The sequence below is a fragment of the Elephas maximus genome, chromosome 15, assembly GCF_024166365.1.
Source record: "Elephas maximus indicus isolate mEleMax1 chromosome 15, mEleMax1 primary haplotype, whole genome shotgun sequence".
Taxonomy (NCBI): domain Eukaryota; kingdom Metazoa; phylum Chordata; class Mammalia; order Proboscidea; family Elephantidae; genus Elephas; species Elephas maximus.
In genome coordinates, this window is record NC_064833.1 from 416,781 (window position 1) to 440,554 (window position 23,774).

At 60.5% G+C, this 23,774-nt stretch overlaps 4 protein-coding genes across 12 annotated transcripts in view; 3 read left to right on the forward strand and 1 right to left on the reverse strand.

Annotated features, from left to right (window-relative positions):
* Positions 1-11,527, forward strand: part of ARHGAP39 (Rho GTPase activating protein 39) — a 102,962-nt gene extending 91,435 nt beyond the window's left edge. For 5 of the 6 annotated variants that reach the window (XM_049854372.1, XM_049854375.1, XM_049854373.1 and 2 more), the window contains 6 exons: positions 5,303-5,395; positions 7,913-7,986; positions 9,619-9,818; positions 10,513-10,604; positions 11,083-11,252; positions 11,333-11,527. In XM_049854372.1, the coding sequence (XP_049710329.1) occupies positions 5,303-5,395; positions 7,913-7,986; positions 9,619-9,818; positions 10,513-10,604; positions 11,083-11,252; positions 11,333-11,527 (824 nt within the window). Of the gene's footprint in view, positions 1-5,302; positions 5,396-7,912; positions 7,987-9,618; positions 10,212-10,512; positions 10,605-11,082; positions 11,253-11,332 lie in introns of those variants that run through there. The other variant, XR_007513330.1, reaches the window with a different exon arrangement.
* A 1,591-nt stretch (positions 11,528-13,118) lies between these two features.
* C15H8orf82 (chromosome 15 C8orf82 homolog) lies at positions 13,119-14,647 on the forward strand. Its single transcript, XM_049854424.1, has 3 exons — positions 13,119-13,363; positions 13,843-13,891; positions 14,154-14,647. The coding sequence occupies exons 1-3, from the start codon at positions 13,214-13,216 to the stop codon at positions 14,597-14,599; spliced, it is 645 nt and encodes a 214-aa protein (XP_049710381.1). The 5' UTR covers positions 13,119-13,213; the 3' UTR covers positions 14,600-14,647.
* LRRC24 (leucine rich repeat containing 24) lies at positions 13,345-19,205 on the forward strand. 2 transcript variants are annotated; one of them, XM_049854417.1, is made up of 7 exons: positions 13,345-13,363; positions 13,843-13,891; positions 15,973-16,048; positions 16,936-17,179; positions 17,316-17,594; positions 17,794-17,962; positions 18,179-19,205. In XM_049854417.1, exons 4-7 carry the CDS (start codon positions 17,003-17,005, stop codon positions 19,123-19,125), a joined length of 1,572 nt encoding a protein of 523 aa, XP_049710374.1. In that variant the 5' UTR covers positions 13,345-13,363; positions 13,843-13,891; positions 15,973-16,048; positions 16,936-17,002; the 3' UTR covers positions 19,126-19,205. The 2 variants fall into 2 exon arrangements, with proteins under 2 accessions (XP_049710374.1, XP_049710373.1); XM_049854416.1 differs by lacking the exons at positions 13,345-13,363; positions 13,843-13,891; positions 15,973-16,048 and adding an exon at positions 14,913-14,978.
* Positions 19,206-20,227: 1,022 nt separating this feature from the next.
* LRRC14 (leucine rich repeat containing 14) lies at positions 20,228-23,726 on the reverse strand. 3 transcript variants are annotated; one of them, XM_049854413.1, is made up of 4 exons: positions 23,643-23,726; positions 21,678-22,037; positions 20,891-21,475; positions 20,228-20,815 (listed from the first exon to the last, which is right to left on the reverse strand). In XM_049854413.1, exons 2-4 carry the CDS (start codon positions 22,010-22,012, stop codon positions 20,248-20,250), a joined length of 1,488 nt encoding a protein of 495 aa, XP_049710370.1. In that variant the 5' UTR covers positions 22,013-22,037; positions 23,643-23,726; the 3' UTR covers positions 20,228-20,247. The 3 variants fall into 3 exon arrangements, with proteins under 3 accessions (XP_049710370.1, XP_049710371.1, XP_049710372.1); XM_049854414.1 differs by having other exon boundaries at positions 23,647-23,703; XM_049854415.1 differs by lacking the exon at positions 23,643-23,726 and adding an exon at positions 22,833-23,467.
* Between the last annotated feature and the right edge of the window lie 48 nt (positions 23,727-23,774).

Genomic DNA, 23,774 nt, shown 5'->3' on the forward strand with positions numbered 1-23,774 from the left:
GCCGAGTCAGCAGAAGCGCCTCACCTCCAGGTGGCGCTTCTCGGCTGGGGTTGCAGTGAGGACCAGTGCGCCCATCCCTGGTCTTCAGGGCCTCTCTGGGAGCTGCGTCCCCATCAGCTTCACAGTTCACCTCATCCCTTCCAGAGGACCCTTGAGCCAGAGGCCGCAGCAGAAGTATTTGTGTCTCCATTGCCGACATGGCATGCAGCCCATAGCAAGCACCCACAAAATGTCTGCTGGGGAAAAAGAGAACAGGTAGGAGATGGACAGCCAGAGGCCACAGGGCCAGGCACAGGCCAGCCTAGAAGAGCCAGCTAACTAGGTGTTCTGCCCAGCCATCTCTATCATGGGCCCCGCAGTTCGCTCCCCTTCACCCAGGGGTTGTACGTGCTCTATGCCCATGGGGCCCCAGCCTCCATGTGAGCATGAGTGGGCTTCAGCCCCAGCAACCATGGCTTCGAGGCACCCAAGTAAGGCCTGTGTGGTTCTAGAGCCGCCAGCTGAACCGGGACCACAGAAAGGACTTGGGGGTCTGTGTGGTCTGCCAGCAGGTCCTGTGTCCCAACTGTGGGGTCTGGTCTCACGTCTGTGGCCAGCATAGCCTGGCAGCCAGAACCCCTGTCTTCTGCCTGAGGGCCTTCTACCTCCACACAGGGTGTCCACCCCCATCTCAGATGGCCCTTCCACCCTTCCAGATCAGCCTGCTGTCTGAGGAGGTCCATCCAGCCTTGGTAACTGTCCTTTCATCTCAGACCCACGTGGATCAGTGCACTGGCTGCTCCGTGTCAGAAAAGTCGTGCCCTATCAGCCTAGGAGGGGGCTGCCTTTCCTCCAAAGGATGAACAGGTCTGCTGCGTAGTCCTGAGAAACATGGCTGTCACCAGAAAGGAGACTGAGGCTGAGAGGGATGAGTACCTTCCTTGGGGGATGTGGCTGGTGAGAGGCGCAGCTGAGTCCAGCTTCTGTGAGTGGCTCCATCACCCCCCTCTGTACTGCCTGCCTTGGCCTCAGGAGCCTTTGATTCATCCACCAATATCAGCATCTGTGTGATGTTTACTGTGTGGTGGCTCCCCCTGGTGAACCGCCGAGAGTCACACTGTCCATCTAAGGTCTCATGAGCCCCTCTTGGCTTAGCCTTGTCTTGTAAATGGTCACACCTTCATTGCAGGCACCAGCTGGGGTTCATCTCACTGTGACCTCCCTGAAACAGGCTCTCTTAGCACAGACATTGCAGAAGTGCTTGGCAGTGGACGCGACAGATCCTGAGCTTTCATTCACTGCTCGTGCTTTTGTTCATTCAACAAGACTTCCTGGCTTCCAGTTAAAGATGGCAGATTGAATGTTATGCATTTACTTACACTCTGCCTTGAACTCCTGCTAAAATAACGGAAGGAATTTTTAAAAGACGAATACCTACAATGACAAAGTGAAGGAAAAGGAGCAACGGTCTTTTGGAAGCTGGAAAGCACTTGGGGTCTTAAATTCACACTTTGTACATTCCATGTTCCTGTTACTAATGGATGTTTGCAGCTGTTTGTTTTCATTTTGAGTCATGCCACATCAGATAAATGAAGGTCCCAAAAGCTTGACTCCATCCACATCATTAAGGTTGACTCCACTTTGAGGAGGCAGCTCTTCCCCAGTCATATTTGAGTGCCTTCCAACCTGAGGGGCTCATCTTCCAGCACTATATCAGACAGCATTCTGCTGCCGTTCCTAAGGTTTTCACTGATCAGTATTTTTTCAGAAGTAGACTGCCGGGTCCTTCTTCCTAGTCTGAAATTTCAGATGAAGCCTGTCCACCAAGGGTGACCCTGCTGGTATTTGAAATACCAGCGGCAAAGCTTCCAGTATCACAGCAACACCCAAGCCACCACAGTACGACAGCCAGACAGACACTCATTTTATGGCGGAAGTATAAAATGAGTATCCATAAGTCAACACTGATAATAAGTGATGAGTTAGATAAAATAAGAACAGACTAGTCTGTGCAGAAGAATTCCAAGTAATTTATGTAGCTCCTTGAGGTGGAGCATAACTCCCCACTCCTTACGTGTTGAGTTGAACATAGTGACTTCCTTTGGAAATAAAGAATGGAAATGGGGAACAAAACAGTAACTGTAGTGGAGAAACATGACAAACACTGCCTCATCCAGGTGACCAGGGCCAACATCAACAGTATTAAGTCATGTGGATATGACGTGCCCTTGATATAATGTGGTCCCAAGAAGCCCTGACCCTAGTCTAACCATGAGAAAAATATCAGACAAACCCCAATTGAAGGACATTCTGCAAAATCCTTGACCAGTTCTTCTCAGGGGTTTCTGAGGAGCAGAAAGAAAAAAAAATGATGAAAAATGAACAGAGCTTGAGGGATCCGTGGGACACCATCAAGCATACCAACATATGCATTATGGGAATCCCAGAAGAGAAAAAGGGGCAGGAAGAATATTTGAAGAAATAATGGCTGAAGACCTCCCAAATCTGGTAAAAGACATAACTATATGCATCCAAGAAACCCAGCGTACTCCAAGCAGGATAAATCCAGAGATCTAAACCAAGACACTTTGTAATCAAATTGTTGAAATCCAAAGAAAAGGAAAATTTTGAAAGCAGCAGGAAAAAAGCATCTCATCACATATAGAGAACCCTCAATAAGATTAACAGCTGATTTTTACCTCAGAAGTTATGGAGGACAGAATTGGTGAGATAACATATTTAAAGTCCTGAATGAAAGAAAAAACTTGTCAACCAAGTATTCTAAATCCAGCAAAACTATCCTTCAAGAATGAAAGAAAAATTAAGCCATTTTCAGATAAACAAAAGCTTAAGGGAGTTCATTTCCAATAGACCTGCCCTACAAGAAATGCTAAAGGGAGTCCTTCAGGACACTAGACAGTAACTTGTAGCCATAAGAAAAAATAACACTAGTAAAGGTAACTTAAAAGGTACATATAAAAGCTAATATTATGTCCTTTCTGTTTGGCTTGTAACCTCTCTTTTTTGTATATGATTTAGAAAGTAAGTGCTTAATTATAATCTATGTTAACAGGCATACAGCATATAAAGATGGGATTTGTGACAAGAACATTAAGGGAGAAGGATAGAGATATATAGGAGCAGGGGGTAGTATATTATTAAAACAAAGGTGATATTATTCAAACTAGATTGCCGTAAGTTTCAGGTGTTATTTGTAATCTCCAAGGTAACCACTAAGGAGACAGCTAAATATATAGAGAGAAAGAAAAGGAAAGAAAGTGGGAATAAAACACCCAAAATAAATAAATAAATAAGTAAATACAAAATAAAGCATTAATGGAGGAATTAAAGCACAAAAACGTTTAAGACGTACAAAAAACAAATACCTAGTTCACAGAAGTAAATCCTTCTTTATCAAGAGTCACGTTCAATGTAAATGGATTAAAATCTATTAAAAAGCAGAAATTGCCAGGTTGAATTTAAAAAACAGGCACCTTCTATATGCTGTCTACAGGGACTCACTTTAGATACAAAGACACAACAAAAACGTTAGAAGGAAAAGGATGAGGGAAAAAATAATGCCATGCAAAAGAGCAAGGTGGCTATATTTTTGTCAGACGAAATAGGCTTTAAAAAGATCACAAGAGACAAGGACATTATATATCGACAAAAGGTTCAATCCATCAAGAAGATAGAATAATTATGAACCTGTGTGTATGCTGGAGCCCTGGTGGAGCAGTGGTTAAAGCGCTGAGCTGCTAACCAAAAGGCTGACAGTTCAAATCCACCAACTGCTCCTAGGAAACCGTATAGGCCAGTTCTCCTCTGTCCTGCAGGATTGCTGAGTCGGAATTGACTGGACAGCAATGGCTTTGGTGGCTTGTTTTGTTTTTGTTTTTTAATGTACAACAAAACCAAAATATATAAAGCAAAAAATGACAATTGAAGGGAGAAATAGAGTTCTACAATAATAGAGACTTCAGTACCTCACTTTCAATGATGTATAAAACAACCAAGTAGATCAGTACAGAAATTGAGGACTTTAACACTGTCAATCACTTCTACCTAACACGTATAGAGCACTCCTCCCAACAGTGGATACACACTCTTCTCACGTGCACACGGGACATGTGAAGAACTCCCACTTCCTTGACCAGAATTCACAGGCTCACATCTTGCCCTGTTGGCATTCTTTTTCTCATGCTCTCTTCCCATAGCATCTGTTTGGTCACCCTGAGATACATTTTTAACCCTGAACCATTTGAGGTTAGGCTACAAAGATCATGACTCTTCACCCCAAAATATTTCAGCGTGTATCTTCTAAGATCAAGGAATCCTCCTTCATAGCCACCATCTCCACCTCCCCACCAGAGCAGCCACTGTCCTGGCCCTGAGGGTCCTGGGAAGCCAAAACAAAGCCCTAGACAGGTGGGTGGGGGACTGGTGATGCCGTGTAGTCCAGTGCATGCTGGTCAAACATTGGCTGTCCAGGTGGTGAGAGGCATGTGGCCTGGTGTTTTGGGGGGATGACCGCATGAGGTGGCATCAGAGACACAGGTGGATGGGAGCAAGAGAGAACCACACTCAGCCCCGTGGAGAAGGCCTGAGGGTGGGAAGGTTGAGGGTGGGGGACTGTGTGCTGGGAGGGCTGTGAGAGCCCAGCGGGCATCCTTTGAGCACACTAAAGCTGCCTCCCCCTCCCCTGACCCTCCCACCCCGTCCTGGGCAGCCTGAACTGACCCAATTTTAGGGGCTTTGAAACTGGCAGGCTGGAGCCACCTTGAGCAGCAGCCCAGTTAGTACCCAGGCCCACCTCTGCCCCCAGTGCACAGCCATTTAGGAACCCAAAGGGTGGGCCAGGGTCCCCTCAGGAGCCCCCCTTAGCCTAGCTGTGGGGCAGAGGGGCTTGCTGCCCTGGCGCCTCCCTTGCACTTCCTGCCCACTGCCAGCAAGAGGAGCTGCTCTCTAGTCCAGACAGTGCTCTGATGGCCAAACTCTCTCATGGAGCCTGCATGTGCACACGCACTCATCCTTCCTGTCCCCAGGGTCTGGACAGGAAACAGCCACTTACACTCATCACCCCCACTGCCCACCCCAGCACTCCCAGGCTCCAGCCCTGCCAGCCCACAGATGGGCATCAACCCCAGTGTCCCCAGAGACCAGCAGCTGACCCCAGTCAGCCAGCAAAACCCAGGCCTGTCTCCCTTCAGGATCCCAATAAGGTGCAGCATCCCCCTAGCTGTGTTCCTCTGAATGGAGGCCCCATGGGCCCGCACTCCCAGCCTGTTGTTCCGTGGTCCTCACCTTTGTGTTTGCTCCCCAGTGACACAGCACATAAAAGAGCTCCTGGAGAGAAACACTAAGAAGAAGTCCAAATTGAGAAAGAAACCCAAGCCTTATGTTGAAGAGCCGGATGGTAGGGGCCTCTCCCGCCACCCAGCGTGGCGGCTACGCCTGTGCCTAGCTCTCCTCTCTCCGCCTTTGGCCTTGCCTCTAACTGCTTCTGGGCTGGGGGGCGGGAGCACTAACCCTCAGGCCTGCAGCTGCCTCAAGTGAGCTGAGGCCCCGGGTTCACCTGCGGTGCCGAACCCCAAGATCCTGGGCTAGGAGAGGTGGCGTCTGCCCCTGTGATGTTTTTCTTTGGAAACGGCTCCAGCCGTTTCCAGCTTGCATGCTGGAGGGGGAGGAGGAAGCAGTCTACCAAGGCCTCCCGGAGGTGCAGTCCCCAGGTGAGTGTAGTGGGCTTGGCCTGTTGGGAGGCTCATGGGTGGGTGAGGGGGTACCCTGAGGGAGCAAAGCCCAGCATTCAGAAGCTGGCAGGAATTACCTCTCTCTGGGTGCTCCTGCCTCCTCCAGCATCCTCCCAATCCATTGCCAGTCCCTCCTAATTGGTCCCCACTTCTTCTCCTGGGCCCTGGCCCAGGGCAGATGCCATATGCCCAAGGCTGTCCCTGTTGCCAGGAGCTGTGCTGTAGTCAGCCCGCCTTTGGCCTCCTTGGGCACCTCTCTGGGCTGAGCTGTCTTCACTCTGCGTCTGGGAACACACAAATCCTCTGAGGCCACTCAGACTGGGGAGGTCCTCCTTGACTGCACGCCGCCTGTAGGGCCCCAAGACAAGGCCAGGGGCACTTCCTCCAGAGGAGGCTTGCTGGGGACCAACTCCTGAGCCAGGAGAAGGCTGGAGGGGTGTGGAGGGTTTACAGCCTGGGCTTGTGGGCACCACAGTGGGGGAAGGCTGGGTGGGCATCTGGCCTCTTGGCCCTGCAGTCCTGGACCTGGAGGCCGTACCCATGGGCAGTACCAGGTTAGAGACTGTAGACCCTGGACTCCTGGTGCATGTGCCGCACCCAATGCCACTTAGGACACCAGCGACCTCGGCTGTTGAGTGAGGGTCCGTGCTCCACCCCATGGCCTGTTCTCTAGCTGTCCCTCCCAAGCCCTCGAGGCAGGCCTTGTCCTGTCCCCATCCTATAGAGGAGGCCAGTCAGAGAGGTGAGGCCTGGCCCCCCATCAAGGGCAGCCTGGGACAGGGCTCTGCTTGTGGCTCCACGGGGCCTGAGACCAGGGGAAGGCAGCAGATGCTCAGCCCCTTCTGCACTGGCCAGAGACCTAGGGGAAAGGCAGGCGCTGCCCCCTGGCTTCCTGCCTGCAACACTCTCCTCTGTGCCGGCTCTGGCCCAGGTCCCATTCGCTAGCTACATTTCATTCTCTGGCAGGAGGGAGCAGGACCCACCTAGGGAGCCATGGAGTGGCCCTGAGGGGCCAACTGGGCCCGAGTGCAAGGACAGGGCTGGAACTGGGGCTCTCCCCATGGGCACTTGGGGTCCCCAGAGGCCAAGACAGATTCTCCAGAACTGTCCAGGAAAAATGCTTAATCATGTCTTCATTTTGATTAGTCTTTAAAAAAAAAAAAATCCCTTTAACAGAGTGACAGCTATTTCATAATGACTAGCAAGACTCAAGGGCTCAGATCTGAGGCTGCTCTGGCCCTGGCGCATGGACGATATCACTGGCTTGGGTCCTGGGGCCGTGCACGTGGCCCTGTGTGTCTGCACCTGTCTGAGCTACCCCTGGCCCAGACAGCATCCACGACTCTTCTGACTCTCTATCTGGTGTACGTTTTTCCTGCTTCTCCTCCCTCCCAGACCCATCCAGGTGGAGTCTCTGTCTGGCCTGTCTCCAGGTTGCCTGTCCTGCCCCTAGAGTGCTGGGACCACCAGGGCCTGGGCTCTGCTGCCAACATGAAGCTCTAGGGAAACGCCCCGCCTTGGAACAGGAGGCCTGAGGTCTCTTGAGGCACCACCCTCAGTCATGAGGGGCCCACAGATGAGCTCTTCTGCAGTGCCAGGCTTGCCCCTTCTGCCCCCCAGGCCATGCCCTTGACCTCTGCTTTGCGGCCCTTAATAGCACCCACCTGGGAGCACCTTCCAGCCCTGGGTCCACGGCCCTTGCCCTGGACTGTGGAAGCTCCATACACCTGGGTGGTCTGGCTGGCAGGTCTGTCTGTCTGAGCACCTTCCTCCGCCCCTCTGAGAACAGGTCCATGAGCACCTAGCCAGGGGAGGAGGCTGAGAGGGGGGCCCTCTCCTGCTGCAGGCCTGCTAACCTCCAGGCCATGGGTACCAAATGGCCTGTGTCATTGGGAATGGGCACCTGGAAATAACCCCTGTCCTCCAGGGGCTCCACACAGAGTAGGCCTGAGGCAGAAGGGTCCTCCCTGTGACTTCTAGGGGCATGAGCCTCTGCCCACCCTGAGCCTCACCCCTTCCCAAGTGGTCTCTGTTTCCAGGGACAGCGTGAGGACTTGCTGCCCCGAGAGGTGGGCCTGGCCCCAGGGTCTCCCAGGAGCTGCTTCTCTTTGCCCTCTTTATGCTTCCTCTTTGTAGTCTCCCCGCGTGCCCTGCCTTGGCTGACGGTGTCCACTCTTTTGCAGGGGTGGCAATAAGCACATATGCCAAGTACTGCTACCACAAGTTACAGAAGGCCGCCCTGACTGGGGCCAAGAAGGTAAGAGCTAGGCAGGCCTGGTGGCGAAGCTCCAAGTTCAAGGTTCTGTGGCAGGCAGGGGTTGCTGGCAGATAGCCATACACTCTGGGCCCAGAGGCCCTGGGCTGGGAGAAGACCCTTCTGCAGGGGCTGCCTCACCTTTCCCCCAAGGAGGTCCCACTGGTGCCTAAACCCCCGTCCAGGTGCCAAGCCAGGGCAGCAGGTTGCGGGGGGGTCTGGACCATGAGATGACTCCTCCCCAGGGGACCCTTGCCCCACCACCCCTGCAGGCTGCCCCTTAGCCTGTGCAAGGCCCCACTCTGGACTCCCGGGCAAGCTCAGAAATCACCTGCCAGGGACCAGACACAGGTCCTTCTCCACATCAAGCCGCCAGCCCAGCAGTGGCCGCTCCCACCAGCAGGCAGGTCGAAGTCCTGGGGTCCACAGTCTATGCAGCACCCTCCTCCCAGCACCGGAGAGCCCCAGACCCCATCCTAGGACTCGTCTGGTGCCAGCAACGAGGCTTGGGGATACCCCCAGAGGGCGTACTGTTCTGAGCCCATGAAGACCAGGCAGACCAGTCCAAGGACACCTGGCCTTGTCAGCCTCACCTCCCGGGGCGGTCAGGAGAAACGCTTCTTGTGGACAAGCCACCAGCCCTGGTTGTCTTTGCTCCCGCCCAGCTGCCACTCTGACCTGGGGCCTTTGCACACCCAGCAGGGCTCAGCCAGTCCTGCCCTCCTGGTCCCTGGGGTGCTCATATTCCCTCCTCCAGGGAGGGCACAGACTGCAGGGTGTCCACCTGAGAGGGTCACACCGGACCTGGGAGAAGCCGTTGGAAATTCTCTACGAGTTTGCCTGGGGCCCGTCGGGCTGGGGAAGAGGCTGTGCCCATGGCCAGTGGGAAACCCCTGCAGCCAAGTGTAGGTCTGGCAGGACAGGCAGAGGAGGACACATCCCGGAGGCCCTTGAGCTCCCTGACCAGCCCCTTCCCCCCCCTCACTTGCCCACTCCAGTGGGTTTTGTTCCTTGGCTTCACGGGGACGTGCCAGCCCTCTGTCCCTCCTCCCTCCTGTACCCCACCCAGGTGCAGTGTCCTTGTCCCCCTCCCCGACTCAACCCAGAGACCCTCCTGCCCCCCTGCCTTCGCCTGCCTCTGTGGAGGCTACTGCCCAGCTCCAGCCCAGGCCCTCTTGCCATTTAACACATTGCGCCTACCCAGGGCTTTATTCAGCCATTTCTTCTGTCATAGCCAGACCTCCAGAAACCACCGCCTGCCCTCACCCCCAGGATGGACCCCCCCCCAGGGTGGTCTCATGACCCAGATCAGCTACCAGGCCCCTGCTGTGGTCCCTAGGTGGCTCTTGGACTGGTCTGTCCAGGGGTCTCTCCGGCCTGCCTCCTGCGTGCCCACCAGGCCTCTTGAAGTTTCAGGGCACTGTAGGTGGCTAGCGGGAGGCCCCTTGGTGGCTGAGGACTTGGGGACCATGTAGCTGTGGGTACACCCAGGTGGCCCCCAGGATGGCGGTGGGCAGAAGTTTGGAGTTTACAGGGACAAGAGGATAGAGAAGCCCAGACAGGGAGGGCCTGGTGGCCAAACCCAGGGGTGATCCTGGGAGGCCAGGACAAGTAGGAGAGCCAGCTCTCTTCCAGGGGCTGCGGAAGCCCACCGTGGAGGAGATCCGGCACGCTAAGAACGCCGTGTTCAGCCCATCCATGTTCGGCAGCGCACTGCAGGAGGTCATGAGCATGCAGAAGGAGCGCTACCCTGAGCGGCAGCTGCCCTGGGTGCAGACGCGGCTCTCGGAGGAGGTGCTGGCCCTCAATGGCGACCAGACAGAGGGCATCTTCAGGTGCCACACCATGCTGCCTGGCCCTGGGCACGGGGTGAGGGGAGATGGGCATGTGGTGATGAAGGGTTCCCACACCCAGCCCATTGGCTGCTACATCAACCCCAGGCCACTCAGCCTAGGTAGGTGGGTGGCCAGTGAAGGTGGTCCCTGCAGAAATGGCCATCGAAGGCCCAGAGGGTGTGTGGACTCCAGTCACGGGGCAGGGCATGAGTGTTCCCTGAGCCATGCGTCCAACTCAAGCAGAGCTCTGCCACCCCACCAGACGCCTGTCCTCGGCTCTGAACAGGACGGTGATGGCCCTGCTGCACAGGCTTGTGAGGAGCAGCAGGTCCCCTACCAGTGAGGCTGGCCACAAGTCCGAGTGGTATCTGCTGTGCTGCAGTGGCCACAGAGGTGACTTAAACTGCGTGACTCGCCTGTCAGGATTGGACCCCCAGGCTCCAGGAGGCAGGAGGATGGCTGGGGAAACTGAGGCTTGCTGGGTTTGGGCTTCACAGAGGGCCTTCTGCCTCCTGCTCCCGGCAAGGTCCAGAAAGGATCAGAGCTGTTCACCCCTAGGTCCAGCTGCATAGTCCAGGGGCCTCCAGGAGGGCTGAGAACAGCTGTGTGGGGCTGGGGGTTCTGGTTGCTAGGCCCTGCCTACCCACCTTGGGTCTGTGGCAGACACCATCTGAGACTGGCCTGTGCTCCACAGGGTGCCTGGAGACATTGATGAAGTGAACGCCCTAAAGCTCCAGGTGGACCAGTGGAAGGTGCCGACAGGCCTGGAAGACCCCCACGTCCCTGGTGAGGGTCCCCCAACCCTCTGTGGTAGCCTGGGCCTGGCAGTGCAGGCAGTGGGGTCTCAGGGGCCCCAGGGGTCGATGGTCCATTTGAGGCCCAGCGGTGACCTCAGCTTCAGCCTGTATAAAGTGCCATCCCCACGCCCACCCCGGCCTGTGCTCCCTGCCCCTCAGCATGGCTGGCCCCCCACTTCCTGGTACCTGCCCATCATCTAAGCTAGCTGGCCACCACACCTGGGTGCTCACGCCGCCTTCTAACAGTCTGCTCCCGCAGCATCTCCCCCTGCGGATTGCCCCTTCCCCTAGTGGAGACCCTCTAGGGTCTTTACCATCCCCACCATGTCTGCAAGTGGACCCCTTTCCTGACAGGCCCCCTCAGCCCAGAGCGCCCCTTACACTGTGGCCACTCGCTGGGCGGATGTGCTTCCTGCCTGGGTGCTGGCCATTGGGCCCTGGCTGAGCACCGTGCGCTGTGTCTGCAGCATCGTTGCTGAAGCTGTGGTACCGGGAGCTGGAGGAGCCGCTGATCCCACACGAGTTCTACGACCAGTGCATCGCGCACTACGAGAGCCCGGAGGCCGCGGTGGCCGTGGTGCATGCGCTGCCGCGCATCAACCGCATGGTGCTGTGCTACCTCATCCGCTTCCTCCAGGTACTTTTTCCCTGAGCCCGCCCTCAGCCGGTCCCTGCAACCCCCTGCCGGCTCTACCCTCCGCCCGCCCCTCCCCACAGGTGTTCGTGCAACCCGCCAACGTGGCCATCACCAAGATGGACGTGAGCAACCTGGCCATGGTGATGGCGCCCAACTGCCTGCGCTGCCAGTCGGATGACCCTCGCGTCATCTTCGAGAACACGCGCAAAGAGATGTCCTTCCTGCGCGTGCTCATCCAGCACCTGGACACCAGCTTCATGGAGGGCGTGCTATAGCGGGTGGGTGGGGCGGGAGCACGTGGGAGGGGGGCCGTCTCAGCCCAAGGGTCGCATGCCTAGCCCCTCCATGCCGCCGACCTGCCTGCTCAGAGTAGACGTGCCGCCTGGAGCCCACCCTCCCCTCCCCCACCCAGGCCCTCGTGCCCCCAGGGCTCCCCACGTACCCTGCTGGGTGTGAGGGTGCACCTTGGCCAGGACAGAGCTCTGACTACGGGAAGAGCGCCTCTGGCCCCCCACCTCACGGCCAGTTCCTGCCGGCCCTCCCTGCCCACTGCGACCGTGGGTCAGTCCGGTGAGCCAGCAGCGCAGCCCTAAGTAAGTGCCTTCTGTTTCCCGGAGCCGAGCGACACTGCCCCTCCTGGCCGGCGAGCACATACGCCCTCCCTGAGGGTGGGCTGCCTGCCTCTGCTCCAATCTGCCTGGCCCTGCCCGCCCCCCTCCCCTCTTCACCCCCTTCTCCCCTTGGGTCTCCTGGCTGCAGCTCCCAGGCCTATCCAGGGAGCTGCCTTACACCCTTGACCTTCCCTGTCCCCTCCTCTCTCTTCCGCCTGCCCACCTGTTGCCTCGAGCATGGTGACTACACACGGGTTTGGGGGCTCCAGGGCACTGGCTGTCCTCCACCGAGCAGGGTCTAGGGAGCCCAGGACTGGCAGGCAATCTCTGGGTGGGAGGGGCCCCCAAACCAAAGTCTTTGGGTGGGGAGCAGGGCTGGGCAGGCATTCTTGGCGCGGGGTGGTTGTGAGGCGAGAGTATTTTTTGTTAGTGTAACTATAAACCCAGAATCTATTCTGCATCCCAGCCTGTGTATAGAGATGTAAATAGAGCGAAAGTTCTAAGGACTAAATTTGCTAATGACATAGTTTTAACCCAAATGCTATCTCTCTCTGAGCCGTCCTGGCCGCCCTCTGTGCAGAGCAACTTAATGTCATTTTTTGATTTTCTTCTCCAACCTTTCTTGGCTTCTGACCAAAACCCAGCCCTGCCCGACCCATCATCCCCCGACCTGCAGCAGACGAGCGGAGGGCGCCCTTCCTAGAGGCCAGAGCTGCTGGGGGTTGGGGGGCACCCAGGCCCCCGGTTTGTACATTTTCCATTTTGGAATTTTGAGTTCCAATTGTTGTAAAACTTAATTTCCCCCCAGGTTTTATATATATATATTTTTAGAGTTTTTATTTATTATTAAAAAGCCCAGCCCTGCCAGGCCCGGGTGTCCCGGACGGCGGGCCGAGGGCGGCGGTGGGAGTCTGACTCTTGGAGAGGCGACTCCACTCTGTGAATAAACTACGTATGGACACTGGCCGGCCGTGGTCACCGCCTCCTGTTCCTTCCGTCGTCGCGGGCCGCGGGGGTGGTGTGGTCGGGCCTGACGCCACGAGCCCCGGCCGGACGCGGGCCCGCGCGTGTCTGCGCCACGCCTTTCCTCCGCACCTCGCCGAGCGCAGACCCGACCCGGAGCACACGCCCGGCCCAGCGCGCTGGGCCCCGGGCAGGGCAGGGCGGGCGAGCGGGCGAGCGGGCCCGGGGAAGCCGCGGGAGGAGGAGGTGGCCAGGGGCCAACCGCGGGCGGGGCGACGGGCGCAGGCGGCCGCGCGGAACCCAAAGCGCAGTGCGGAAGCCGTAGGGGGATGCGTGTTCGCGCAGCGCCGCCCCGTGACCGGCGGCCGTTTCCGGCGCGGGAGCAGGATGTGGCCTCGGTGCGGGGCGCTCCGGGCCCTGGCCTTGGCGCAGCCTCGGGGAATCCGGCCCTGCAGCGGGGGCGTCTCCTACACGCAGGGCCAGAGCCCCGAGCCCCGGACGCGCGAGTACTTCTACTACGTGGACCACCAGGGCCAGGTGAGCCGGGGGCAGGGCCCCTGTGCAGGAGGCGGCGGGACCCGAGGGAGGGCGGACCTAAAGACGAACTACCCCGACGCTGCAGCGTTGGGACGGCGCCCCGGAGACTCCTGGCGCCGAGTGCGGGCCTGAGCGGCTCAGCCTCACACGGGGCGAGGACCCGTCCCACCCACCTGGGCCCCAGCCCGGCGTGGACTCTAGCCACCGCTGCCCGGGACACGCCCGCCGCCCGCCTGCTTTGGAAGCCCTGTATGGGGCGTCCTACTCGTCCGGGAAGAGGCAAGACCGCCTCCACGGAGGCGCTGGCACATCAAATTAGACACGTGGAGGGAAGAGGCGCGGGGAAGGGCCCCCAGTTTTCCCTTCCCACGCACCTCCCTGCACCCGGACACAGAGCTCAGGCCCCCCGGGGCTCCCCCATCCTGCCCCCTTGGGCCGGCTGTGGAACTCATGGGCCACGGCCTGCCCTCTGTCTCCAGCTTTTCCTGGATGATTCCAAAATGAAGAACTTCATCACCTGTTACAAAGGTACCGCGACCTTCCCCCTCCTCCCACCTTCGGGACAGCCCGGGTGCGCTCCCCTATACAAACGCTGCCAGTGGCAGGACATAGCGAGGGACTGGAAGTCCTGTTCTCAGGGCCCCGCTGTCTAAAGTGAGGCCAAGATCGGGTTGGCCCTCGGGACAGCCGGTGCCGGCCTGCGATGTGGCCAAGGCGAGCCACCCGATGAGGGGCAGGGACTGGGGCGCCCGGCCCACGAGGTTTGTAGCTGCGCCCTTCGTCCCCCCAGACCCGCAGTTTCTGGTCGCTTTCTTTTCCCGCCTGAGACCCAACCGCAGCGGGCGGTACGAAGCCGCCTTCCCCTTCCTCTCGCTCTGCGGCAGAGAGCGCAACTTCCTGCGCTGCGAGGACCTGCCCGTGGTCTTCACACACCTGCTGGCCGAGGGCACCGGGCCCCCCCGCCTCTCCTACTGCGGCGGCGGCGAGGCCCTGGCCGTGCCCTTCGAGCCTGCGCGCCTACTGCCCCTGGCCGCCAACGGGCGTCTCTACCACCCGGCACCGGAGCGCGCGGGCGGCGTGGGCCTGGTGCGCTCGGCCCTGGCCTTCGAGCTCAGCGCCTGCTTCGAGTACAGGCCCGGCGCGCCCGCGCTGCCCTCGCACGTACGCTGGCGGGGCCGTCGCCTCGCCCTCACCATGGACCTGGCTCGGCTGCTGCCCGCTGCCCCGCGGGTCTGAGCGCACGCGCCGTCCGAGAGCGCGGTGGGCCGAGCGCGCGTGCGCGGCGGGGTGTACTGCCGGCCCCGCCCGCCCGCCCGCCGCTGTCCGAGGTGCTGCCGCAGCCGGGCGACGAGCGCCTCTCCGGGACCCGACCGCTGCTAGGGCCGGAGGTAGCGGGCCTTCCACGAGCCCCTCGCCCCTCGCCCCCACCCCGCGGCTTCGGGCGTCCTCTGGATTGACCTGCGGTCGCGACGTCAGGCCGAGGCGGCTGGGGCAGGAGGCACGAGCCCACAGTGCGCGTGCGCGAGAGGAGCCCCGCCCCTCCCCGTACCGCAGCTCTGCTGGGCCGGGGTCGCCGCAGGCTAGGCTGGGGAGCTTCGCGCCGCCAGAGCGTCAGGTGAGGGGGCGCGCGAGCCAAGGTCACCGGGCCGGGCGGTCGGGGTCGGGCACGGCCCTGGCTCTGACCCTGGCGCACACCGAGAAGGACGTGCTTCCCGGCGGTGGTGGGAGACGCGGAAACCACGCCCTGGGCCGACCCGCGCGGGAGGTGGTGGCGGGGAAGGGTGGCGCTGGGGGTGCCAAGGGCACCCCCAGCGGCAGCGCTGCGGGGATGCGCGGGAGCCGCCCACAGATCCTGAAGGAGCCATGCAGTGCACCCGAGGACAGGTGCGAGGCTTTTCTCCTCCCAGCCCGCACACAGATGGGGGCCCGCAAAGCAGTAACAGGCTCCGCCAACTCCTGTGCGTGGTGCCCGGCCTTCTGTCCAGCCGGATTAGGGGGTTGTTTGCTGGGTAAAGAATTTCTGCTCTGGCCTTCTCCCCTCTCCCCACACTGGGTTCCCATCCCTGCCCCTGTTGGCTCTACTACCCAGACCTGCGTCCAGAGGTTCCTGCGGGCAGCAGTGCTCTGAGTCCGACGAGGAGGCCAAGAAGGCTCTCCAACTCAGGCCTGACTGCTGGAGGCTCGTTTGCAAGGCCTGGAGCCCTGGGTCAGCCTTTGTGCTCAGGGAAATGGACTGCAGGGGCCCAGAGAACGCCCCCATATTCTTGGGATTCATACAAGTCGTGGACACCTAGGAACTGCCTCTGCCTGGGCCAAAGCTCTACCATTAAAACTTCGTTGCTGTGCTTAAGTTCTCACACCTCATCTCTATTAATTTACATAATCACATGAGTTACAATTTAGGATAAGATTTAAACAAATAACAAGCCCATGTGACACCTCCCCTGAAGACTCACAGTCTGTGGGGAGACCGGTGGACAGGTAGGGGCTGGGGGCTCACCCTCTGCCCTGTTGTCCCTGGCTCCAGAAGAACTGGACTTCTCAGCTGGGTCCCCACCTTTGAAATGGGGCTTGTGCCAGGAGCTAGACTCCACCTTCCATCTCTCTAGGGACGCATTTGCAGTGTGTGAATCCCCAGGAGCCATCCAGCCCTGCAGTCTTGGAATCACTACCCACAGAACCCAGGTGGTGGCCCAGGGCCCCTGTCTCACACCCCCCACTTACCCCGATAGACAGAGCTGTCCTTCCGGGAGCCAGCATGGGGAGCACAGCTGTGGCCCCTGGGCTGCCTTTCCTTTTGCTTGCCTCATCCCCTCCCTGCTCGCTAACAAATTCCCTGAGAAAAAGCCACAATTCTAGTTAAGTCACCTCACCCCCCCCCCCCAGGAGGGCAGGGACTGGACAGAGCTATGCCCTGAACCTCCCCTGTGGCCGGTGGCTCCTCTGAGGTCAGCTCTACCCATGCCCCCACCAAGTCCAACAGGTGAAACCCAGGAAGGGGGCAGAGCCTGAGATGTAGGGTCAACCTGCGATGGAGACAGGACACTGGCATCGTGGGGCTGTGTGTTTATCCTGAGGGTACAAAAGGGACCTCAACTCTGGGCTTCATGCCTGCCTCACAGGGTGAGGAGACTTTGTGGACCGGGAGTGCTCTCCCTCTGCCCATGCTGGAGTAGTGGCAGGAACTCGCTGCCCACATATTCCCAGCCCACTTGTAGTGCCCCACCAGGGGGCAGGGAGGAGTGTGAGGGGCTGTCCACAAGCAGGAGCAGGAAGCCCCTCAGCACAGAGCAGGGTGGGATGGGATTTGGGCTCTGGGTCAGGCGGCTCTCCCCCCAACACCCACATCCTGGGACAAGACTGAGGAGACCAGGAATTCCAACTTCGAAACTGATGTCCCAGAAATTTATGGAAGTGTTTTTGTCAAGGGAGGAGACTAAATCGTTTTATATATCTATCTCTGAATCTGATTTGTAACTTTTGAAATACAGACGTATGATGTGGCCTGCACCTGCACTTGCCCTTACGCCGGCTCCCAAAAGTTAGGGCCAGGTCTGCTCACTGTGTTTCAGGAGCACCCCACCCCTGGCGGCCCGTGGGAGGCCGCAGCTTTGAGGTCTGCGGTGAGTCCCGCGGGAGATGGCCCCGGGGGTGCCCGCGTTGTTGTTGCTGTTGTTGCTGCTGCCGTCGCCGCTACCCGGGCTCCCGCCACGCGCCGCCGGCTGCCCAGCCGCCTGTCGCTGCTACAGCGCCACGGTGGAGTGCGGCGCCCTGCGGCTGCGCGCCATCCCGCCTGGAATCCCGCCGGGCACGCAGGTGGGCTCCGCGTGAGTTCGCCGGGACGCGGGCGGAGGGGCCCTGATCTGAGAGGAAGAGGTACGGGCGGGGTATGGGGCGCTCTGGTGGCGAGGGCAACCCTACGGCGGGGTAAGCACCCCCTCCCCGCCCGCAGACGCTGTTCCTGCAGGACAATAGCATCGCGCGCCTGGAGCCGGGCGCCCTGGCGCCGCTCGCCGCCCTGCGCCGTCTCTACTTGCACAACAACAGCCTGCACGCCCTGGAGCCCGACACCTTCCGCGCGCAGTCGCGATTGCTGGAACTTGCGCTCACTGGCAACCGGTTGCGCGGCTTGCGCGGCGGCGCTTTTGCCGGGCTGGCGCAGCTGCGCGTGCTCTACTTGGCGGGCAATCAGCTGGAGCGACTGCTGGATTTCACTTTCCTACACCTGCCGGTAAGCGGGGCCAAAAGGGGTGGGGGTCCTTCTGTGCCGCCACTCGCCCTGCAGGGTTGGAATAGTGATGGGGAGAAAAGCCACCCCCAACGTAGCCTAAACCCTGGCCTGTAGCAGGGGCTAGTCTGCAGGGTAAATGGGGGACGCTGGGGCCTGCTCCCAGGGCCCTTTCCCTGATGGCCAGTTGTCTCTCCTTCAGCGCCTGCAGGAGCTGCACCTGCAAGATAACAGCATTGAGCTGCTGGAGGACCAAGCCCTGGTAGGGCTCTCCTCTCTGGCCTTGTTGGACCTCAGCAGGAATCAGCTGGGCACCATCAGCCGCGAGGCCCTGAGGCCCCTGGCCAGCCTGCAGGTCCTGCGTCTCACAGGTACCTCCCTCTGCAGGCACACGGGTCTCTGGCGAGGGTGCATCTCAAAGCACCTGGGGTCTGAGAAGGGGTGGTGGGGCTCCTGGAGTCCATGTGAGGAGGCTGTGGGAGATGGAAGAAGAGAAACAGTTCTTGCCCTGGCCAAGAAACCCCCAACTGCACAGGCTGTGTTCTGGGGCTGCTCCTGAGCCCACACGCCTGCTGCTCTGCCTGCAGAGAACCCATGGCGCTGTGACTGTGCCCTGCACTGGTTAGGCACCTGGATCAAAGAGGGGGGGCAGCGGCTGCTCAGCTCCAGGGACAAGAAGATAGTGTGTGCAGAGCCCCCGCGCCTGGCACTTCAGAGTCTCCTGGACGTATCTGGTAGTAGCCTCATTTGCATCCCACCCTCTGTGCACGTGGATCCTCTGGAGATGACAGCCAACCTGGGTGAGGACCTGCGGGTGGCCTGCCAGGCTTCCGGCTATCCGCAGCCCCTGGTCACCTGGAGAAAGGTCAGCCAGCCTCGCGAGGGACGGCCTCGGGCCCAGGCCCAGGCCGAAGGCGAGGCGCCGGGCCTGGGCGGGCACGGAGCCCCCGACACGGGCAGCGGCATGCTCTTCCTCACCAACATCTCCTTGGCGCACGCGGGCAAGTACGAGTGCGAGGCCTCCAACGCCGGCGGCGCCGCCCGCGTGCCCTTCCAGCTCCTGGTCAACCTGTCCCAGCAGCAGCGGCTGCCGGCGCCCCCGTCGCCCCCGGCCGCCGGCCCGGTCAGCCGCGAGCCCCTGTACGAGGCGGGCAGCATGGCCTTCCGCGCCCTGGGCCTGGCCACGCAGACGGCCATCGCGGCAGGCATCGCGCTGCTCGCGCTCACGGCGCTGCTGCTGGCGGCCATGATCTGCCGCAAGCGGCGCAAGCGGAAAAAGGCGGCGGGGCCGCCGGGGGAGAGCGTGCTCTTCGTCAACGACTACTCGGACGGGCCTTGCACCTTCGCCCAGCTCGAGGAGCTCCGCGACGAGCGGGGCCACGAGATGTTCGTCATCGACCGCTCCAAGCCCCTCTTCACCGAGGGGCCGGTGGCCGAGGCGCTTCCGGACCGCGCTCCCGCCGAGGGCGCCGCGCCCGGCTCGGCCCCGGGCCTCCTCTTCCCGCCGCCGGTCGCCTACGAGCTCCACTGCTGAGGCGGCGGCGGCGGGCGGCGCGCGCTGATGACGTGTCCGGCGGGCCCCGCGGATTGGCTGCCCAGCCTCGCGCATGCTCCGACGCAAGCGTCAGTAAAGGGTGGAAGCTGCGCAGTGTGCGCCGAGCCGTGTGTCGGGGTCGCGGGCTGCACCGGCCGGGGCCAGAGGCCGCTCCGCCCACCTGGCCGCCGGTAGCCCGCGTCCGGGTCTGCGGACGAGGGGCTCCGCAGGGACGGGCGGCCGGGAGACTCCCGGAACACCCCGCTGAGCCCCGAGAAATCACCCTCCCGCCATCTGCCCAGCCCCCACGCTCTGCAGGGGCTCAGCTCTGGCCCCGTCCGGCCTGTCCTGCTGTGGGGCCGCCCCAAGGTGCAGGGACCCGGGCTGTGGAGATTGCCGGACGGAGGAACAAGGGCTCGCGGGTGACAAGAAGCAGGGGAGTTGCCTGGGGTTCCTAGGAAAGGCTGGGAGGGGGGGTGATGACCCGCTGGACGGCAGCCGTTACCTAACGGCCCGACCCAGATGGGCACGACTGGCTCGGCTAATAAGGACAACACAGCCGTAGACTCAAGTTCCAAACACACTGCACATTCTGCACCTTATTGACACTCCTCCACCCAGGCCCAAGTGCTGAAGTGGTGCAGGACAGTTGTCTCCTGGGTGCTGGGTGGGGAGAACACAGAGTGCAGGAGACCCTCCCCTCTTCTGGAACAGACACCTCCTCCAACTTCACCCCCAGGGCACTTGGTTCTTGGGAAGGGGGTGGGAAAGGCCTAGAGAGAAAACCTAGGAAGTTTACAGCTGGGACCCTAGGAGTATTCTGTGGAAAAGGCCATAACCCAGGAGGGCCCTGGCAAGTGCAGCCAACTGGCAGGGCTCCTGCAGGCCTCGGGCCCAGGGGTGGTCAGGTCAGCCACAGTCTGGGAGTAGGTCGGGGCCACACCATGTGGAATGCTGCAGGCGGGACAGGAGCAAGACAGACCCTGTGGAAAGGGTAGCAGGAACCTGCAGGAAACCTGAGACAAGTACCTTTGAGTGGGTCCTCGAGACCTCAGCAGGGTCCCGGCAACGGCTCTGCCTGCCCCTGATCTCAGGATGGCCACCTGTACCCAAGTCTGGCAGTCACAGGCTGAAGTAGTCTGCAGCCAGGCGCCCGTAGATGTCCGTGGTCCAGAGCACATGAGCACGGCCTGAGGCCAGAAGGAGCTGGTGCAGTTCGGCCTCCACGCGGGCAAACTTCTCCTCGTTGATAGAAGCCTCCAGCAAGACGGAGGCGGGCGGTGGCCAGGGTAGGCCCTCGTAGCAATCCACAGGGAAGGGGTGCACCACGGTGCGCAGCTCAGCCTGGGCTGCTGAGTCCCGCAGCAGCTCCTTGAGGCCTGCCATAGACAGTGGGTTGCCATAGAGACCGAGGTAGCGGAGGCCGGTGCAGCGAGTCAGGGTGGGCAGCGTGGCTAGCAGCTGGGTGTCAGCCAGCTGGCACTCAGTCAGCTCCAGGTGCAGCAGCGTGGCTGCCGCCGCCTGCAAAAGGCCCTGGAAGGGCACCAGCTGATTGCCAGACAGGTCATTGCCGCTCAGGTCCAGCTTCTTGAGGTGTGCGGCGTGCGGACTCCGGGCCAGAAAGCGCAGGTCCTCAGGCAGCAAGGCACAGAAGGCCAGCTCCAGGCTCTCCAGCGGGCTTTGCAGGGTGCTGCAGGGGACAAAGGGGTAGGGGTCACCTCCATGCAGGCCTGCGCAGAGCCCTGTAGGGTACGGGCCAGCTCACCTGAGCAGCTGATCCAGCCGGCCCGAAAGTAGAGAGGAGCCCACGCTGAGCTCCCGCAGACAAGTGAAGCGCCCCATCTGGGCCAGGAAATAGCGGAAGTTGTCCTCGCCATCCACGGAGGGCTGCCGCGAGTCTCCATGCACATAGTGCAGACGCAGGCTGGCCAGGTGCTGGAAGCGGGCCACATGTGGGATGATGACGGACAGGCCACGCAGCCCCAGGTTGTTGAAGCGCAGGTCCACACGGCGAAGGCAGCCTGCATCCAGGAGCTGCAGCAGGGCCACCGTGTTGCGCATGGGCAGGTCCTCAGCCCGCAGGTCGCGGCAGCAGAGGCGCAGCGGGCTACCCACACTGCTTCGGAGTGCCTCCCGTAGGAAGGCGTAGGAGGCCCGGTTCACGCGCAGGTCCACACGAACCTCTACGGGGGCAGGCGCCAGCCCAGGCTCCGCAGCACCCCCCTGCTGCTGGGCAATGCAGGTGCGGGCCACGGCCGCAGTGCAGTCCCACATGCTCATGGTGCCAGGGTCCTGCTCCACACCGTCATCCAGGAGACCAGTCATGTCCAGCACACGCAACACATGCTTCCTGGGGGAAGTGGGCTCTGAAGGGGCTGTGCACAGGGGCACACCCATCTTCCCCAACCACCTTGAGACAGGAGCAGTGTGCCAGCTCCTGCACCTAATGCTTGCTAGCCTCAGAACCCCAGCCTAGAACCTCCTCTGAGAACCCTCTTTGTACCTCTAGCTCCACCCGTCACAGCCTGAGAACCCCTCAGGTGGCTCTGTACCTGCAGAGGGGCTGTGTGCCACTGTCGGCCTCGGCCTCCGGTGTGTGCAGCCGGGCGGTGAGCCCCAAGATCACAGCCTGCACGCTCTCTGTGCTAGGCCGCTCCTGCAGCAGGGCGCGGCTGCAGTGGGTACACTCCTGCAGCAGCTGCTGGAAGCTGAGCAGAGGAAAGGGCCAGGTGTGTACCAGTTCACGCAGCACGGCTGTCTTCTTGTCCATGAAGGCCACCTTGAACAGTAGTGGGAAGAGCTCACGTGGCAGCAGGGGCAGGGCCTGGCAGGCAGCTGGCTGGCACTGGAGCACCTGCCGCGTGCTCAGGAACACCAATGTGTGCATGGCGCTGGGCCGGGCAGGCGGCCACCTGCAGAAGAACAGTGTTCAGAGGGAGGGCAGACCCCAGTAACTCCATGCCCCACTGGTAGAACAGCCCAGCACAGAACTGGTGCTGGGTGGAGGCTGCTGCACAAACCAGCACTGAGCTGGGTAGAGAGAGAATGGGACAAAGCCACACCACAGTCTGTGCTCCTTTGGAGCATAGCGTCTCTCAAATCAAACAGGATGGCCACAAGGTGCACAGATAGCAAAAGCAACAACCAGCCCGCTTGTGTCATGCCTTTGATATGGGATTGCTGCTCTCCAAGGCCCACCATCCGAGCCTCTCGTAGCTGTCAAATCACTAAATTATTATTTAGGAGTCGTTCCTCAAAAATAAAACAAACCCCAGATCGCACACCCCACCACAGAATACAAGTATGTTCGTCTGTGCTAGAAGGGCTGGGACGCTCCCAGGAACAGTGGCTGCCTCCCTCACCCCTCACAGGGACTCTGGAAGGACACCCCTGGATCCAGCACAGAGCAGCAGAGAAAACTGGGTGCGCAAAGGCAGCTTAATAAAGACCTGACAAAAGCAAAGGGAAGAGACGGCTGAGCTGGCACAAGGCAGCCAGTATGAACCCAAGCCGTCAACACCAGTCCCAGCTACAACTACAATCATCTGGGGCAACCACAAGCATGGAAGCCCCTGGAGGCCCACGGAAAGAAAGAAGCCACCCACACACGCACAATCCTCGCCACATCTCCTTTTCCTTGGGGAACGGACGTTGAGAGACGAAGTCTCAAACCCACAGGATTTGGAAGGCCCCAGGACGGACATTACCCAGGGCAGAGGTAGCTGTAGACTTGGCAGCCGATCTGAGGAGACGAACGCAGCAGCAGCAACAGTTAGCGGATTACGATGCATCAGGCATCTCGGGCTCAAAAACTGCCCAGAAAGTGGGCGTCATCGTGGCCGTCCAAAACATTAGAAAGCTAAAACCTAGGCCTTGCCCAAAAGGAGACGTCCGGCCCCATGGCCCCCAATCTTCCTATCTTCTCCACAGACAAACTAGTACTTAGGCGCTGGTTCTCGAGAAACCCCCGACACCAACCTGTAAACAAATCTCGCGAGAACGACTCATATCTCACTGCAACAAACCAACCGATCACCTGTCACGAGAGGCAACGAAAGCACCCAGGCTGGCCACTAGGGGAGGAGCCTCCTGCGCCACGGCCCCCCGCTCCCTCCCGCTGATCCGCAGGGGAACACCTCGGTCCGTGGCTCCTGCGTTTCCTGAAGGCGCCCCCGCCGGCTCCTCCCGGCTTCGAGCCTTGGGGATTGCTGCATCGACGCCCTTTCTCTGTACTCGCTGCGCCCACCCGGGTGAGGCCGGCTCCGCGAACCGGGCTGCGTAGTCCTGCCAGGCCCCGAGGCCGCCTGGCCCCGCGCGGGACGCCCCGGGCCCGCCCCCCCCGGCTGGGCCCGCCTGGCTCCCGCCCCCGGCCCAGAGCACCCAACGCACGCCCCCGCCTCCCCTGGGGGCAGGCCCGAGCGCCCCCCGCAGCAGGCAGGGCTGGCGGGCGCTGGCCGCCCAGCTCCGCTCCCCCGCGCCCGTCCCCTCCCGTCCCCGAGCCCGTCCGCCAGCCTCACCGACCCCCCAGCAGCCGCCACCGCCGCCGGCCCCGCCTGGCTGTCCGCGCGCCCCACCCAGCGCCGCGGCGCGCCGCGATGACGTTAACGCCTCCCATTGGCAGCCCCTCCAGGGCCCACCGATTGGATGAA